This window comes from Passer domesticus, chromosome 8 (genome assembly GCF_036417665.1).
Source record: "Passer domesticus isolate bPasDom1 chromosome 8, bPasDom1.hap1, whole genome shotgun sequence".
In the NCBI taxonomy this organism is placed as follows: Eukaryota; Metazoa; Chordata; class Aves; order Passeriformes; family Passeridae; genus Passer; species Passer domesticus.
Window position 1 is genome coordinate 51816531 of NC_087481.1, and position 19472 is coordinate 51836002.

The window sequence follows — 19472 nt, forward strand, 5'->3', positions numbered from 1 at the left end:
ACTGGTAAAAGCTCAGATACTTGTATTGTATTGCCCCTAAGCTGTAAGACTATTTTTCCTATTCCTTTCTTTTAAAAGAAGCTAGTCTTCCCTTGATTTAAAAAAAAAAAAAAATTAAAATGTAAAGAGGTTTGATTGTATGAAAATGTACAAGGGTTTGCTTTGACAAGGCATGTTCACCAGGCAGCTAACAAAAAGACAGCTGGTGGCTGCTGGGGAGGACACAGGGCAAGGAAATAAAGCTCCTGCTCTGAACTCCCAGCAGTGGAGGGTCAGTCATTACCTGTAACAGGAGCTCACAATAAGCAGGTAACTCAGGAGAGCATTCCATGCTGGCTGGGATCAATGTCACACACAACAACCCCTCTGAGGGGCTCAAACAGCCTCATTTTGCTTTTCTTCAAACTAACAAAACTTCAGGAGGGGAAAATGTTGCTGAATTACACACAAAGAGAGACGAGAAAAGGCAACATCTGTTATACCCAGCACTGAGGGGATCACTCTTACAGAGGCTCTCACTCACCCACACCAAGCCTATAATTAGACACCGTGTGGGCAGGTCTGCTCCTACTGTCGTGGGGCTGATTCCAAGTGAAAAAGGCCAGCAGCCACCAGGATCTGCCAGGGAGCTGGCTGAACAGAGCCTGCAAAGCACCAGCCCCTTCTGCATTCACGGTGGTAAGTGCTGAAAAATTGCTGGGCTTTGGGGATGAGTGTCTGTACGAGCTGTAGGTCGGGACTCCAAGGATTCCTTAGCTTAAAAATAGCCAGGCTGAGCGGTGTGGTCTGAGTGAACATGCAAAAAAGCAAACAGCAGCACTCAGAGAGGGACCTGGGCCGCAGCTACCATGCTTAAAACTTTTCAATTCCAGGAAATCCCAGTAGGGGATGAGAATTTCAGGGCTGTGACAATGCAGTGCAGCTAGGAAAACAGGGTGGGTTCAGTGGGGCTAAGGTAATCTGAGACTCAATATATGCCTGTTTTTAAAGGAAGAACAAAATGACAGTATTTGCAGATGGTGGCTGGACATCTTTCATTTTTAAGGGAAAATGCATTAAAACACAAGTAGCAGCAGAAATTACAAAGGAGGATAAAACAGGCTACATATTTAAGAATTATTAGGAGCACTGAAAATTTAAAGGGAGACTGGAAATGCGGAAGAATTCTAGAGCTGTTTTGTGGAAGAATGTGAAAAATGAGACTTTTTTTGGTAGACTACTGTGCACAGGGGAACTTGAACTAGTCATTGACAAGGGCTATTCTGCACTTCAAAAATGGACAACAAAAAGACAACAGTGCTGGTCTTGGAGTTGACTAAGTTTAAAAGCAGCCTAATCATGGAGATAAACAGTGGAGATCATCCAGGGAGGACAGACAAGTGGCCAGGTGGTGGCTGCAGGTCAGCTGAAGGCTCCCTGGTTACTCAGAATTGGCACAGCCACTTCCCCAAACTGAATCACTTTTGTTGTTGGTTTGTTTTGGGTTTTTTATGATGCTTGTAGTCAGATTAAATTATCATAATTATCTCTGTAAACTTGAATGTATGGATACCATGTAAGGTCAGGTGAGGACCCTATTATTTAGGAAATCTGAGCAAATACTGCACAGTAGGAAGCCAGACTCGTTATTAAATATGTCTTCTTCATTAAATATGTTATCCTACAATTTCCTGTTCACCAGCTCTAAGGAACTGACCCAAACAACTTAAATCTTACTGCACCCTCCAACATACCTACCTAACCTTTTACTGGAGCTCTTCCCACTTTAAATGCCTGAAGAAAATAATTTGCATCACTATTCTGAGTCATTCAGGTCAATGTCCTAGTCCACTGTTTCAGATTCAGTTTAAGAGGTCAACTGGCACTCAGAAAAATCTCCTACCCAGACCAGACAATGTGTGTGAGCCCTGCCTTGCCATGGTTATTACTTTGTATGGGGTGCTTTGGATGAAGAAAATTTGCAAAAGGTTCTGCACATCTTTGCTCTGCCACAAAATTGATTTCTCTAATATTACATTTGTGTGTTCCAAAGCTGTTCAGTTAAGGTCAGTATCCTCCTGCAGAACTTCGCTGTACCTAAAAGCTGGTGAGCAAGCAGGAAAGGAGCCTGACCAATGCCAAGATGATTTTTACTTGTTATTGCTCATTTGTACTGAAGCAGTGTCAAAGAACTTCATCCAGAATCAGGACCCTGCATTGGGTTCATGGGGAGGAGCTGGAGATGAAATTAAGTCTTTAACAATTATGCCAATTACTCTGCTACCTGAGTTATCACAACTTATCACCAGCATTTTCCTCAATACTCTGCACACTAGTTTTGAGTATTTGATAGTTATTTAATAGTCTGCTCAAGTAGTGTGCCTGAGCCACTGACAGTGGGCTGTGCCTAGGAAAAATGGTATTCCTTCTGTGCTTGTACAGAGTGGGCTGAACAACAAAATTACATTAAATGAAACAACTAAAAACCATATTTTACTTTCAGGTATTTGCATATATAATAAAGGATAAATATGTACATGATATCCCCATTATGAGGCCTAAAAATACTACTGTAATTTTTTTTTTTCATTTTCTTTCTTTTACCATTTAAAGTAATGTTCAATACTTGGGTGTCCAAGTAGTTATCTTAATGCCTCACACTCAAAGTCATGTAAGAATTTGCTGGGAGAACAAGAAATTTAACCTACAACTCCTATATCCAAAGCATATATGTTAAACTCTGGATGGGTTCTCCTCCTTTCTTTGATTCACAATTTAACTGCTGAAAAATAAAAAATACTTAAATAAAACCGTGAGAAGACAGAACTGCAAAGATATTCTCTGCTTAAGGACAGTGCCAGTGCAGGAAATATAGGAAGTATGGTAGGAGTGGTAAGGCAAGAAAAAAAATGGAAAAAAAAAATCACACATCAAAAGGACCTGAAAGAAGGCAGAGAACTTAAACTTCAGTATTGAAGGGGATAAAGCAGACCTGAAAATTGGAAAGTAGTATTCTCCCAATTTTATATGTGGAAACAAAGAATAACCAGTTCCTCGTCACTTCAAAAGTCACTACTAATACATTAGCAAGACTTTAAAGGTCTTTTCAGTTACAGCTTCCTCAAATGTTCACCTCAGATCTGCAAACATGATATGCAGTGTGACAGCATTTAATTCTCCAAACACCAAAAAACAATCCTACATCCAAAAGCTGTACTTTTTTACTATACTTTAGCCTAGATGTCAGCATTTCTTCAGTCTGAGCTCATGTCCAGTAATAGCAGTGTGGAAAGCTGGCATTCAGTGTAATGCCAGAAACTGATTCCTCTAAAACCTTTGTCAGTGATGATGCAGCATGAGCAGTGAGTAAAAAAAACCAAAATCACACCTTGATCATGATAAGCTCTGATATATGATATGATAATGATATGATATATGATAAGATATTATATATAATATGACATGATGGTTCACAAGCAAGAACTGTATTTGTAAATCCAGGAGCTGCCTTCTAGTTCTTCCAGCTAAAGCCTGAAATGCCATAATTACTCAATTTTTAATCTACTTAATCCATGCGTTTAATTTTAATCCACTTAACTGTTGTAGTATTGCATGTATACAATTTTACTTTCTTAATCAAAATATCAAGTGGCAGATATCTTCCTAAAATCCTAGTATCATGTGGCTTAAAATATTGATCTTATAAGACTGTCAGTTAGTTTGTCATGTCATTTAAGTGAATGCAATTACACAGCTTAATATTTTAACAGTTTTTTACAGTTTTTCTTTCATGAGTGGAGAAACTACCCTGTGGAGATTTTCATTATTCTGCCTTAAACTGATACTGGACTGAAATTCCACAGGTCTGAAATTCCTCAGGTCATTCATCCTAGTTTTTACCTAATATCATATTAATTTCCTTCAAATTATGTATCTGGACTTTTCTTACAAATTAATAACTTGAAACAAAAAATACCAATAGTTTTTTGATAGTTTATTTTTTTTAAGAATCTCAGCTATGAGTTACTGAAGTCCAGTGATTTTTGAATTTCCAGCTCCAACAGCTATTCGACATCAGATCTGAAATGATTGTTTGAACAGAGAATCACTGTGAATTCTTTTTTGGTTTTTTTCCTGCTGTGAACTTCACCTGGTTTTGGTAAAGACAGACAAAAAACCATTGTATCTTCTTAATTCTTTCATCAAATGCATCAAATATTTTTCCTTAATTCCAATTCCCATAAATTATACATGTTGACATTGTTATTTTCCTTATGAAATCTGTGTCACTTTTAGCCATTAATTCCCAATTACCAATATTGCTCTTTTTTGCCCCCTGTTTTCTTCTAATTTCTTCCACTTTACCAAGTTATCCACGGGTTTTTAATTTATTTTATATTACTTTTTTTTTCAGCATAAATCCCTCCAATTTTCATTAAAGAAAACAGCAGCCATTTTTATATCCTGGTACTGCCCACCAGAAAAAGAGATAACAAGGGTCATAAGAGAATGGTGAGTAAAATTCTTAGCAATTCAACACATAACAAATGTTGTTTAAAATGTTAAAAAAATCTGTTTATGGCAGTGAAATCATTGGGTTAAAATGCTGGTAATGAGAACTCCTGAGATTTGGCCTTGCTTCTCGTTAAGGCTCTGTGTGCTTGCTTGTGTGCATGTCCTAAGGAAGGTGTGTGGGTACATGTGTGGGACTTAAAAATGCACTGCAGACAGTCATTATGCAGACTTTCTCGTATCTCCCCAACCTCCACCGTGGCCCATGAGTCACTGATTGAGCAACGGTGTCCTGAAGGTGACTTGATGTCCTGTTGTGAGGAGCCACCACTGCTCCAGTGCACCTTTTATACGATGGGATAGCAGGCTGGGAATATTTGCAATTTTCTTTTTTCTATGCTGAGCATCAATTTAAGAATATTTAGTGTGGGTTTTTCATGTTTTCTGTGCACTGAGATGTCACCTGAGCTCAGCACTGAGCAGCTCCTGCCAGCAGCACAGGGTAGGCTGAGCTCACGTTCACAAACAAGTCCTTCCAGTTCCTCTTGTTCAGCACTACGCCTCCTAAATGCCCAGTGAAGGAATTTCCAAATTGCATGCTGCCTGAACTCTTTTTACATAGTTTTTTAACCTCTTTGCAATATTTTTGTCATTAACATAGGCTGATACATAAAGGCTTCCCGGTAAAAAATTATCTTCTACCCAAACTACAACCCTCTTAATTACAGAATGTATCAACATTCCACAATTGATAAAATTTCTGCTACTCCTTTTATTTCCCTGGCTACATGTTCATTTCTATTTTCTGCCTTCAAAGGAAGATCCTTTGAAGGAAATTGCCGACCACTTTTATTTGGCAGCAATCTCCCACATTCTCCTTAAATCATTACTTGCCTTTCAGATTCTAGGTCTGAAAAGAAATTCTACTCTTCTTTCTGTGTTCCTGACAGGGACTGTACATCTCCTGGGTGTGAGGTCTGTCCATTAATATTAAGAAATCCTGTGGAGCTCTCCCATTCATCTGATGAGCCACATGAGCTGTGATTTTCCTGCACTGTCATCAGGTTCTCATCAATTTGATGGGCACCTTGACAGACATTCCAGCTGAATGGAGCTGCTCCTTTTGGCTAACAGCTGGGACCTCTCTGTTCCTGCCCTTCACCAGCTGCTTAGAATAGCTCCTGATCCTTTTCTCTCCTATTTTACATCCAGACTTCCTCTCTGCTTTCCGCTCTCCTCGAGCAGAAGTTTTCCTCTCTGGTAACTACATCAATAAATTGGGTTTAGGATCAGAGTTGTATTTCTGAGGAAATTCCATGATTCCTCTCAGCTCTGCACTTTGCAGCTCCTGTTCACTGCTGAGATATTCATCCTCACTCCTCTGCCCTAACACACAAACAAAACAAGCTGTTACCAAACAGGGACTTCAGAGTTTATTAGAGAGTGCTCTGACCTATCCTGTTTGGCTTTGTTAGGAAACCATGTCATTACAGCCAAGTAATCCCACTTCCATCAAAAACAAGCACAAGGTGGATCACACATTCCTCCTGTCGACACGTGTCACACAAGCTTCAAGGACAAATTCTGTAAAATTCCCAATTTTTTCTTCTTTGTTTCTGAAAGCATTTTGTAGCATCAGGGACCTTTGCAGTGTTGTGTTTCTGGCTTTCTCACATCTGTAAAAACATCCCTTGGAGAGTGCTATGCACATAGTGAGATTATAACTAGTGAATTTACCACTTTTTCTTAATATTTCTAATGAGCTGTCCCAGTGGCCAGGGGACACTTTAAACTTTTGGTTTGAAAGTAAAGCAGTATGTTGGAAATGGGATGTGGGTGCCATAGGAAACACCTAAAAGAGGAAATTGAGAACAGTGACTGAGGCAAACAAGAGGGGAGGAGGTGAAATTAATGGAAGATCTGCCATGGAAAAGACCAGTAAGGAAAGTGTAGGGGAAAGGAATCTGACCAAGGCTTTTCTTGCAGTGAGGAGCCTAAGCTGCCAAGAGTGCAGACTTCAACAAGTTACGTGTACCACTGTGCTTATTGTACCACACCTCTCACCACTCCCACCACAGCTGGAAAAACAATCAGGATGCTGTGATCTGACTGACTCCAGCAGCAGCCTGCATGCAGTATTGTCTGTGCAGGAAATGCAGAGAACAGCAAATCTGAGTGGTGGGGAAGGATCCTTCCCTCATCCTGCTGGGAACACTGCCCCTCCAGCAGCCCAGGATGCTGCTGGCTGTAGGGCACATTGTTTTATGGTCACTTGGTGTCTGCCAGGACCCCCAGGCCTCCTTCTGGCTGATGGGTCCCCTCTGTGCACAGGCCAATGTGTGAGGTTATTCCTCTTTGTATTACACTCTTTTAAAAAGGAAAAAAAAAAAACCACTCAAAATAAATTGCTTAACCTGTGTATTCAATTTGTTTTAGGTGGTTGGAATGTGGATTGTTGCATTTTACCTCCTTGGCAGAGTAGCAGGTGAGAAATAGTATCTTTAAATACTGCCACTAGAAAGTGGATTCAGATGAAGTGGTACATAGCAGATGATGACTGTTATTTTCCTTTACATTGAAATTGTAGTATGATTGGTGGGTCATAGTAGGGCAATGTCTGTTACAGTTCATGGAACTAATGCTAAAATGCTCTGCTATGTTTAAAATTTATTTTTAAGAGCACAAGAGTGCAGCTCTTCTCCACAGAAAAATTCAGAGTTGCATGTCCTATTTCTACCAAGGCAATGCAAGATCTGTTTTTATATTGCTGCTCTATACAAAGAAATGACCAGCAACAGGGTGTTCAGCATACCAATGCTAAAACATAAAAGTTGAGTGTAAGTGAGCACGAGACCCACTTGATCTAGAAAAAACTACTATATTGAAGGAAATATTCACATCATTTTTTGTACAAGGTTGCCTTCATTCCCATGACAGAGACACAATGCTTTGGAGTGGAGGGTATGCAGGAGCAACTCTAACAAGCATTTCTTACTAGGCTGTTTTTAAAAAGGAACTGAACTAATCCTTTACAAGCCTAGAAAGTGGTGTCCAAATACTGTGTGGGTCTTTACTTGGTTTATTTAGCTCTGCTTGTGTTCCCACTTGATGCAATGCACACAAAGGACATATAAATGACCTTTAAAAATTAATTTCAAAACCAGTAATAAACTTAAATCCTTAGTTTTTTGCTCTCAAATACATCACCAAGCAAGATAGTCATTCATACAAACAAGTTGTTTCTTCTGCTCTAGGTAAAGAAGTATGCTACCCCAGGCTTGGCTGTTTTACAGATGACCCACCCTGGTCTGGGGTACCAGGGAGGCTTCTGACAGGTTTGCCTGATTCTCCAGAAGAGATGAACATCAGCTTCTCTCTCTACACCAGAGAAACAGGAAATAACTCACAGGTGACATTTATTTTTAACATCAAGAGCTGACTGCATCTAAAAATATTTGTTAGCTTGTTACAAAGTCTGTGTCAGTCACCATAGGCAAACAAGTCAGAATCTGAAGTTATTTTGAAGGTACACTAATGAATATACTTTGGGGTAAAACACACCAAAAAAATGTTATGAATGAACTGTAGGGCACAAGAAATTTCCTGGTATTTTCCTGAAATTTAGGATATAGGTTATGGCAGACTACCTTTTGCATGTATTTAAGTCTCTGAGGAAGGTTGAAGCACATGGGATACACTCATCAGCAGGTTGCTCAGCACTTCTGTTGCTGATGAAATAAATCAAAATACAGCTTCCAGTACTTCCCATTAAACCTCAGCATATCTGTGATCTAGGACACAGCCCATCCACACCCAAACTTCCTGAGCTCATATCACAGCCCCTGTATTTGTCTGAAAACAATACAGACAGATAACATTCTCAGGGAAAAATAGATAATTAAGTAGCCTGCAGCAGTGTGTGAAGAGCAGCTTCACCCCTGCTGCCTGCAGCCCTTGCATGAAGTTCTTCCAGCCCTTCTGGAGTGGCTAATGAGGAAAACAGGCTGCAGCCTGCAGGCAGAGCAGCACCCTCAAGCCAAAGGTCAGGTCAGCAAAAGGACAAGCTGGAGCAGGAATTGTGGAGCTGGTGGGCTGCTCCCTGGAGAAACTCATCACCTCAGGCCAAGAGACACCCTGTGACCATGTGGCACTTTTAGTTGCTTCACATCCTGCCAAAGGGGTTCTCCATGCAGAAGGATGGGAGCAGCAAAAACCACAAGGGCTCAATTTCTGTGGAAACCATAGTGGAACTGAGAAGGATGAGATTTTTGGTCTCTCAGTTCCAAAACCACAGACTTTGTCCTGTCAAGGTAGAGTCCCTTTAGTCTTGAGGGTATGACCTGACTTTTTAAAATGTTTGAAAGTAGGAACAGATAAAACCTTTTTTTTTTTTTTAACCTATAGGTGATCTCAGCGATAAACTCCTCGACAATCCAGAAGTCACATTTTTCCTCACACAGGAAAACATCTTTCATCATCCATGGATTTGGCAGCACTGGAAAAACAGGCTGGGTGGTAGAAATGTGCTTGGTATGAGACAGTACCCTCTGGCTCCCATCAGCCCTCTTGGTATCCTTTAGGCATTAATGCCCACCATGCATTTTACAGCTCATTAGGTAGCAGAAGATACAAACCAAGAGTTCAATTTCACACACACCAGTGCTCCCACTGGGGAAGATGCAGCACATCAAGGTCCCTTGGTCCTCTCTGACATTGTTTTCCTCTGGAATTTCCTTTTGCAAGCCCTGCAGATCAGATCAAGGCAATAACTAAACAGAGCTACCCTCTGAACAGAGCCTCTACACCCATGTGCAGACATGGGGTTAGACACCAATTCACAGCTGCTCCCAGCAGCAGAAACTGAGCCTTCCTTCAGTCCAAGGGCACTCCTGACTGTAAAGCTCAAGTTTCAGTCTATAAATACAACCCTGGTTCACCACTATTTGTTCTTAGAGACAAACAAAACCAACTGAAACAACAACAAAACCCAAACAAAAAAATGTAAGAACACCACCAAAATTTTTGGTTTTGTTTGATTACAGAGTCTGGTAGGAAAACCATTTCAAATATGAAATGTGGAAGCTCCCACAAAGCCAGCAGAGTGTACCTTGGCTCTGGCAGACAAACAAGATCTGCTCTACCTGCTGCTGCTTCTGTGCTGGCAGGGAAAAGGCCAAGCTGGGAAAGGACACCACTAAGTCACAAATCAGAAGCACTACTTCTGTTCACAAATCTATGAACATTTTTAATCTGAAACACTCAATTTCATTTTTCTCCTTTTTTCAATTGAAAAGAAGCAGCAATTCTTTCTGGCTCTCTACACTACAAACTTTTGTAGGTTCCCACAGGAGAGGAGTGAGTCCAAGATGCATTACAGTTTCACTTCTGTTTTCCTTGCCATTCACCTTTAGCTGCTTCTCATGGATTAATTTTTGTTACCACTCCTTGTTCTATCTCAAACCTTAAGTGAGCCTCATTCACAGAAAACTAACTGCAGACTAACATGATTCTTCCCCTGGAAAAATCACTGTCTCTGCAGAACTGTGCCCAGTACCAAAGTGACCAAAGCTTTCTTTGCTGAAATAGAACCTTTCCTCTCTCCTCCACATTTTTTTGAGTCTGACATGACTTTCACAGTTTTAATCCCAGTTGGTAAATAAGACAGTATACTTCTTGTACAATTCAGTTAAACTACCAACACCCCTCAAAGAAAGTCACAATACTGTACATGGAATCTACTGTGCAGTTGTATGGCATTTCAGAAGCATTTCAAATATAGAAATGGTGTCTAAAGTAAAATATTTTTATTACAGTTTTCATAATTGATATTTTTTTGAGGAATGGCTTGTTACATTCTGTCTTGTAATAAGTGTTTCAGTGTGGTACAGTCTACAGTGAAGAGTCTCATTTAGTAAAGAATGAGAAACTTCATTATTATGTTACATTTTAATCCTTAGTCCAGTTTAAGTTGAATCTCTGATTGTTATTTTGTTTCTTTAAATACTTTGCTTTGTGTGTTCCCACGCCAGCTGTTACTGGAAGTGGAAAACATCAACTGCATTGCTGTGGATTGGAAAGAGGGAGCAAAAGGCACCTACGTCAGTGCCGTGAACAACATCCGCGTGCTGGGGGCTGAGGTTGCTTATTTCATAACTGCTCTGCAGGTAACAGACCCTGCTCCACCACCTGCAATTCTCAGTGCTCCTGCTGGGCTTGTGACACTGCTGCTTTGGGTTGGGACCTGGGCCAGGACGGCCAGGCAGGGCTGTACAGCTGGGATCCAGCTAATTACACTAATTATCAACCCTGTGAGGGCTCCTCACAGCCTCGAAGGACAGAGATGAAGCTGAGGCTGAGGGGATGTGCCTATTAATTAGAGACAGTAGGTGGCAATATCTCCATATGATGTTACAGGCGAGCCAGCATTCCACGGAAATGAGGCGAGTTCAGTGCTAACCCGAGTTTCCCAGTGCTATATACCCCTGCCAGAAGTGCATTCATCTCTCAGCTCAGCACCACCAAAACGAGCAGTAGCTGCCTTACTTGATAATTCCATGTTTGCTGCCTACAGGCACCATAAACTGTGCATCTGCCTCCTCTTCCCAAAGGCAGGTGTTCCCTTTTGCACACAGAGTGCAGAACACTTGCAAGGTTTGTGCAGCAGCATTTCCCACTGATTTCAGAAAGACTCAGGGGTACTTGGAGCAGCTGAAAATCGGAATTTTGCCTGGCACTGAACTTGACCCTGGCCAGGAGTTGTTCGTCTTAAAGTGCAGCAAGAGAAAAAGCCCATGAGCCAACCTTGCAAGAACCTGAGGCTCAAAGAACACTTTACCAAAATCTACTGTTCCTTCCCAGGAAAATCATGTGTAGCCTCACACATTTGGCTTCTGGATCTTTCTCCTCTATGTGTAAATATCAGGTCATTTGAAGATGGGCTCAGTTTCTTATTTACTGTCTCTGTTACTGCATCATGTGCAGTCCAGGGCACCCTTTCTTCCCTTACAAAAATGTATAAATGATGCTTAGACTCGATTGTCTTTTCCTAATTTAAAAATTTCTGAAGTTTCATTGTCAGAAAAGTTTAGCTGCACTGTAAATGGAAGCACTGCACTAAAATGTTCTCAGAGGAATCTGCCATGTAACAATAAAGGCAGACAGACCCATTCTCCAGATCTGCTTTAATTCTGGTACTCACATTACAAAACTTAATGTAAAAAACTGAAGCAATTAGCAACTTTGTTGGTTTTGGTTGCTACAAAACCCAATGAATGCGTCCCCTCTGTCTCTCTTTCCACCTTCAATGCAAGTGTAATATCTCAGTAGTGCAGGGTTTGTACAGGGCTAAGAGGAGAATGGATGTCACCTCATTCGAGCTTGGCAGTGAAAATCTTATTCATTATATGATCACATATTCTAAACAGATCTGGAGAATGGATAAGTGACCAAAAAAAAAAAAAAAAACCACCCAAAACGACTGCAAAGTAGCAGAAATAAATGAAAAATAAGGTCATTTTTATGGAAAATTACATTAGGGATTGATCCAAATGGGAAAGATGGTCCACATTTTGTCACACAGGATAATGGAATTCAGCAAGCATATGCCAACACTACCACAGTGAACCCTTCATCACTATGCATGCAAAATTCCAGATGGGATCATTTTTCTGTCAATTCTTAGTGTAATTCAAACAGCAATTAACTCAAGGAACTCCCCCTCTGTTTGCCATGCAGAAAGTCGGCCTAGATGTTCCCAGAGGCCCATAATGTCAGACCTTCTCTTTGCTTGTTATTCAAAGCCTGTGTTCTTATCTCCTACCACCACCACCACCACTTTAATGATCAGAAAATGTTCGGGTACTCCCCTTACGAAATCCATTTAATTGGCCACAGCCTGGGAGCACACACTGCAGGAGAAGCAGGAAGAAGGGTCCGAGGCATCCGACGGATAACAGGTAATGGGTAACCCTGCTCACCAAGATGCAGAGCTAGCAGCGTGTGTTTAAAGGAAAAAAAACCTGCCACACACTGGTCTGTAGACTGGAATTAAATTATTGGCAGTGCTGGAGATACCTGTCATGAGACCAGACAAAATGTGTGCTTCTCAGAAATATAATTACAATAGGTAATTATTGCATCTTCTTTCTGTGTTTAGGTGAAGTACTCTTTAGTGCAAGGACAAGCATAGCTAACATGTTTGTAGCATTACCATCACTCACTGGGTTACATCAAGCCAAAGACAAAGCAACAAGAACCCTTAGTTTTCCCTATTTACATCTTTAGAGTCCAGTAATAAGTTTGTGAGTAACAAATGCCTCCTTCCTAGTAATATAATATGCCCTTATATAATCTATGGGAAAAAAAGTATTTTCCATAAAATTATTCCAAAAAATATTCTCTTGGAATAAGTTTCCAGAAAGGTTCACAAAACCATACTATTTGCATATTTTTATAGTTTAGCTTGGAATTCACATCATTATTGGGCTTGCCTTTTGCAAAACTAAACATCTGATTTCATAAGTTGGCAAAAGATAAATTAACATATGCAACACTTCTCTCTCTCCCTCAACCAACAAATGTGGGGGTTTGTCTTAGGTTTAGACCCTGCTGGGCCCTATTTTGAAGGTACTCCCCCCGAGGTGAGGCTGGATCCTACAGATGCAAACTTTGTTGATGTTATCCACAGCAATGCTGCTCACTTCCCTGCAGCAGGTAAGTGCTCCTGTGCCAGGGGGCACCTGCAGGGATGGGCATGGCATCAACACTGACACCTTCCCATGCGTGTCTCAGGGTTTGGGATGTACAACACCACTGGGCACCTGGACTTTTTCCCAAATGGAGGAACTGTGATGCCTGGATGCACTGATTTAATTCCAGAGATGAAGCAAAGTGATTTTGAAGCCATCATTGCAGGTAAACATGCAATTCCAACGCACTTAATACTTTATTTTTGTTCAGTTCTGAAACACGAACTGTGAAAATTGCCCATTGTTTGGGGGAAAACAGGAAAAGAAAATTGCTTTTTGCCTGTTTACTCCTAAGTTAAAAAGGAAGTAAGAAACAACAAAGGCTGGAACAGAACAGTGCTCCAGAGAGAACTCTGCAGGGAAAGGAGGTGTCATACATGCCTAAGCTTTGCTTCTGTAATTTGAAATTGGATGCAAACCCCAAAAAGGCAGGAAGCAGGGGGTCTGCAGGTCCAACAACCCCAGCAGGAGACTTTCCAGGCTGAGAAAGGCCAAATCAGCAGCATGACAGCACCACCTCTGGGTTCTTGCAGGTGCTGTAAAGGGCATCCAACACTAAGTCATGAATTAGGTAAAAGCAGTGAGTGTTCCCAGGGACTGTACATGCCTCACCTCTGAACCTGAGACTTCTCTATTTTCAGAGATTTTAGTCAGTTTGGTGGATTCTTGATGCTCTGTTAAATCTTATCTTGCTATGACATCTCATATATATATATATGTGTATATATATATCTCATATATATATATATATGACTGTCTTCTTAAAAGGGACTATTACATCATAGCAAACCAATGCATCTCACTTGAAATCTTAGGGTAATGGTACACCATTCTCCAGACAAAACACAAAAAACCAGCAATTTCTCCTGCAACTAGAAATTCAGACCAAAAAAAGAAATTATTACAGGCCTATGCTGCTGTTCTGTTCTGTGCCTGAGCTGTTTCCATGGTGAGACAAGGGCAACTCTTACAGAGGATAATGGGAGGATTTTTTATCAAAGCTCATAAACTTTAAACTTTTTCCCAACAGATGCTACACTCTTTGGGGGATGCCACCACTCACGCAGCCACGAGTATTATTTTGCAAGTATCCTCCACCCCACTGGATTCCTTGCATATCCCTGTGACTCGTATGAAGACTTTAAGAAAGTAGGTATTTCAGCCCAGGAAGGGGTGAGGTGTAAAGCAAATATTCCAGGTCTCTGGAGCAGCCAGCACTTGGATGCTGGGGTCCCATGGAGTGGCTGTGTAGGGGGAAGCACAGCACACAGCAGTTCCACTATTCCACTCTGGAAAAGGAATCCTGAAGCATAAATGGTGCCACCAAAAAATTGGGGACAAAAATGAAAGCTCATGGAATTCTCACCCCAAACCTTTATGCCAAGAAATATAAGTTAGGTAAATGTATCCTACTAATTCTTACATTTAGAGCCTCCAGAACTGATCCTTGACTGATCTCTAGTTTACATTGGGCACAGATTAGAGCACCTAAATACATTTATGAACATTGTTCCTTTCATTTCCCCCATTTGTGAATGCAGGCAAGTTCCCTTTGACTAGGAAAATAAAGCTGACCTGTATTTTGCACTAGAATCTAACTGAAAACTATTTGAGCTAGCAAGTTTCAGGCTATTACCAACACAGGCATCAAACCTGCTCATTCTGCACCCTCTTGGGTGCTGGAGCCGTTATCTAAAACAAGTTTATCAGGTTTTGGTGTTAAGTAATGAAAACTCACAGCACTGCCACAGCTTTGCAAGATCAGAACAGCATCTGGAGCCTTAATTTCATAAGGGCTAGCATGAAGAAGAATAATATTCCTCATTAACTGATGCTCTTATTTTCCCTAGGGAATCTGTTTCCCATGTCCACAGGAGGGATGTCCAATGATGGGGCACTATGCTGACAGATTCCCAGAAAAATTGAAGAGGGTAGACCAAAAGTATTTTTTAAATACAGCAGCAGATGAGCCTTTTGCTGGTAAGTGGAGAAGGTTTGTTACAGTTGTTCACAAGTCTGAAAAGTGCCTCGATGTGATTTACAGCCCTGCACCTGTGCTGTTCTATAAATAACTGCTAATAGTCTGACAGAAAATGCTACATTACTCGTGAAATGCAGCATTCAAGCTCACCAGTGATAGTCTGGATTTATTTTTGGTTTTATTTATGCAGCTTGGAGACAAAAAGTGTTTATCAAATTGTCTGGTGTCAAGAAAACGAGGGGAGATATCAACCTGGTTTACTATGACACACAGGGCAACTCAAAAGAATATGAAGTTGCCAGGTAAGTTAAATTAATATTTTTCTACAGTATTTAATGCTGCTAGCACTAATCTGCATGCTTTCCACACATTTAAGCAGTGCTAACACTCATCCTGCATTGCAAATATTCTGCTTCACATCAGATAAGAAAGAAGTTATTACTTAAGAGCCGTGAGGGCAGATGGATGGTTGTAAAAAGGAAGTGGGAGGCATCTCCATTTCCATGAGTTCTGTGTTTCTGAACTCCAGGTGAGTGATCCCTGCAAACTCAGCACACAAGGGCTCTGGGGACACCCCAGTGTCATTCTTGCCACTCCCCATGGCCTCCTGCCACGGGCACATTTAAAGCATTCTGTATTGCTTTTCATCCTCTCCTCATTCAGAGCCCTGGTACAGTGTCCTGTGCTCTTACAAAGAACGCCAAAAATGCAAATTTCTATTGTAAAAAAAGGGAAAACATGAAAATATGTGGAGCATGTGATTTATTTCAGTTATCTCTGAACTGTTAAACTCAGTGATGCTGTTTTTCCTTCTATTTGCAGTGGAGACCTCTCTCAAGATGATGTTTACACACAGTACCTTGATGTTGAAATTAACCCCAAAAATACCACCAAAATTGAATTTCTCTGGAATAAAGCCATATTCTCTCTGCTCTGGGCAAGACTGGGAGCAGGAACAGTCAATATAATACACGGAGCAGATGGACATAGGTAAGTGTATCCCATTTAGAGCTCAGAAGAGAAAAACCCTGAGAGAAAAGATGGAGAAATGGTCTTAAAATTGACACACGGTTTGTAATCAACAATGTGAATTTCAATAAGGAAAAATACAAGGCATTGCACTTTGGACAGAAAAAAATCAGAAAAATCAGATGTTTGACTATGCACCAGGGAATAACTGTCTGGGAAGGAATACAGCAATGAATAATTTGAAATATTTAGCTTTTCCACAGCAAAACAATTACAAACCAAGATAAAGCATATTAAACCTCAAATGTTACAGCTGGTCCCCAAAAGGAGGAAATCCACCTTGTTACTGTTAATAGCAGATGTTAATAATCTTTGCAGAAGGCTATTAGGAAGCCTTCAGTGGGATTATGGGTTGGACTAACAACCCTCAAGGTGACAGCTGGCACCCTTTCATTTTTCATTGGGCAAAAAGAGATAAATCTTGATCCAAGCATTTTTTTTTCTTTCCCAGGTCAACTTTCTGTGGCCATGGAACTGTGGCATATGGAGAGCCTCAGTTACTTACACCTTGCTAGAGGTCCCCAAGGTCTGTACACGGCAGCTGAGTAAACCCTTAGTCTTGTGCATGGAAATCTTGGCACGAAACAAAAAATTAAAGCAAATTAAAAAAAAAAATGTTGTTCGCTTTGGTTTTTTTTTTAGTCCTTTGCAAACACACATGTCAATATTTCTCATGTTTGAGCCACGTTTGTTGTGCTTGTAACTATGGAGCAACCAGAAATGACAGATGCTAAAACCCATTTAAAACACTGTGCAGTCTCACTCTATCTGCTCCTCAAGGCAAGAACTGAGTCCCACCACACTGATAGATAAATCTGGGATATTATTAAACACTCTCAAGGCAACACGTGTCCTCAGAACAGCCCTGCAGGTCTGAAACAGCTCCTTTCTGCAGCCTGTGCTGCTGTTCAGGGTTTCCCAGCCCCACGCGGGAGCAGTGCCCTCAGAGGACACTCTGGGATGGGGCAGGAGCAGCACAAGCTCAGAGGATTCCTGCAGCAGGTGAGCCAGCCCTTTGTACCTGCACCTGCCTGGAAAAGACAGGCAAGGCAAACCTCAGGTGCTCCCCACTTCAAAAGGAGCTAAACACTGAATCCCAGCTCCTGGGTGCTGTTTTATTTCAAACACAAATATTTGCAGTGGCCACTGAGAGTCCTGAAGAGAAGCCCTGAGTAACCATGTTTGCAAAACCTGGGACTGACCATTTCACATTTAAAATGAGCATTACTGCTCTGCAAAGCACAGCATGAGTGAGCCTCCTGCAGCTGTAAGAGACCAAGGCAGTGGATATTTTTCCAAGTATAAAACACAAACTTTGAGCTAATGAAAAGGAAGAAAGAGTTAATAATTCATTTACCCCTTTTTCCCCATGTTTGATAAATGACGTACAAGCACTTGGGCAGATAAAGTTCTAAGAAATAGGGGTAGAAATACTATGACAACACATTTATGAGTATAGACTTCTGAATGAATTTTTTTTTTAAGAAAAACGCCAGCCCTGCTGTATCCTTGATTAAACACAAGTGTAAAAAAATTAAAACCACAATTAAACACAAGACTGAGGTTCAGCCAGAGAGACCTGCAGTTCTGAGTTCTGCAAGTCTCCTGGGGCATTGACACATGGCAAGGAAAAGTGAACAATACTGGGAAGATCCACAGTGTCCCAAGAGAGAGCCACAGCATCCTGAACACCAGAAATCCAGTCCTCTCCTCTGCCTGCTTCCCATTCCAGACTACACCTTCTTCGGGACTGCAGAAGCATAGCTGTGCCTTACTTTATTACTTTTTTTTTGTTTTTTAATCAAAACCCATCCTTCTTCCAAAGTATGGGGCCACAAGGACCAGAGCATCTCCTCCAGGCACAAAGCAGCCTGCATGGTACTGAGGGACTGCACCCCAGCTCTGCCCAGCCTTCAAAATGAGAGGCATGCATGAAATCCAACTGACCATGGCCTAAAGAACTGTCCATTTTTTCTGTCTCACCTGTATTGTTACAGTATTGAATAACAGCAGCAGACTAACAGATAAAATTCCAACTCAAATATTTTCCACCAGCTCTTAAATTAAGTGGGAAACACTGTTCCCCCCTCATTTTGAACAAGTGTTAAATCTTGCTAGTGCACTGGGGCATGTATGAAAACAAACCTATTTACAAACCAGAATCCCACTTCAACTAAAGACAGGAACACGGAGCTCTAAATCAGTATCAAAGGTGGTATCTTAATAAGAAATAAAATTTAGCTGTTTGAAGAAATAAACTCCACTCTCATGGATGATAGCAGTGGAACACCTGGTGTCCATTTGGTCATTCCCAGAGGTGCAGATCAGGGAACATCAACTCTGCAAACATAAGACCATAAAGCATAGCCAAGCTGATGAAACTCTCTGAGTGGCGTCACCTCAGGTCTCATTTCTTGAGTTCACTTAGGGCCTTCTCCTAGAGACAAACAGGTCCAAGAAGTTGCCAGACCTAGTCTTGTTCATTTTGCACAGGCTACTTTTCACCTTTTCATTGATGTTTCTACTATAACAATCTACAGAGCTTTGTAACATTCCAGCCATATCCCAGTGTCTGGGGGAATTCTGTATGTCATTTGTACATATTTCCAGTGTGTTTGCTCTCAGTTAAGCTCTCAGAACTTTTCCCTGGGAACCACTAGGATCCTTTCTGTACTACCTATGAAACGCAAGCCATAGCTTGGGTTTTATGGGTAGTACAGAAAGGATCCCAGTGGTTACACAACTGTCCTTCTACATCCCAGTGGTTACACAACTGTCCTTCTACTTAATTCAGCAAGGAAATTAAAGGGATCCTGGAGAAGGTCAGACTCTTTCACTGTGAAATGAATATACCATGTCCACTAAGAGTTTTCCAAGAGGGAAAAGCCTTCATCAAAAGGCCTAGAAAACACAGGAGCATTTTACATCTTAAGTCACTTGATACAGGGCAAGGACTGGAGCTTAAAACTATGTGGTTCCCTATAACTCCCCCAGTAGATCTCTTGCACCCCAACTATACAACACCAAAAATAAAAGCCTTCCCAGTCAAGACAAGACACACAGATCCATAGAATTCTCTTTCATGAGCCACTCTTGATGAGTTGCTCCCTGGGAATTACCAGCCTGTGGAGCTCCAAACATATTGCGGGATCCAGCTCACTGATCCAAGAAATCTATGTCCATGGATATTGGAGCTATCAGAGAAACCAACCATTAAGGTTGTT

At 41.1% G+C, this 19472-nt stretch overlaps 1 protein-coding gene across 1 annotated transcript; it reads left to right on the forward strand.

The window, feature by feature from the left end:
• Positions 1-281: 281 nt before the first annotated feature.
• LOC135306839 (pancreatic lipase-related protein 2-like) lies at positions 282-16850 on the forward strand. The gene is made up of 14 exons (XM_064431412.1): positions 282-678; positions 4394-4491; positions 6928-6976; positions 7746-7900; positions 8896-9021; positions 10521-10655; positions 12338-12446; positions 13087-13203; positions 13282-13404; positions 14269-14387; positions 15089-15218; positions 15410-15521; positions 16042-16209; positions 16700-16850. Exons 2-14 carry the CDS (start codon positions 4489-4491, stop codon positions 16761-16763), a joined length of 1410 nt encoding a protein of 469 aa, XP_064287482.1. The 5' UTR covers positions 282-678; positions 4394-4488; the 3' UTR covers positions 16764-16850.
• The last annotated feature ends 2622 nt before the right edge of the window (positions 16851-19472 follow it).

Excerpts from the sequence above, each read along its gene's own strand:
- LOC135306839 (XM_064431412.1), top strand. Across the intron at positions 9,022-10,520 it reads GGGTGGTAGAAATGTGCTTG|CTGTTACTGGAAGTGGAAAA; the intron begins GTATGAGACAGT and ends TTCCCACGCCAG. Across the intron at positions 13,204-13,281 it reads TGCTCACTTCCCTGCAGCAG|GGTTTGGGATGTACAACACC; the intron begins GTAAGTGCTCCT and ends TGCGTGTCTCAG.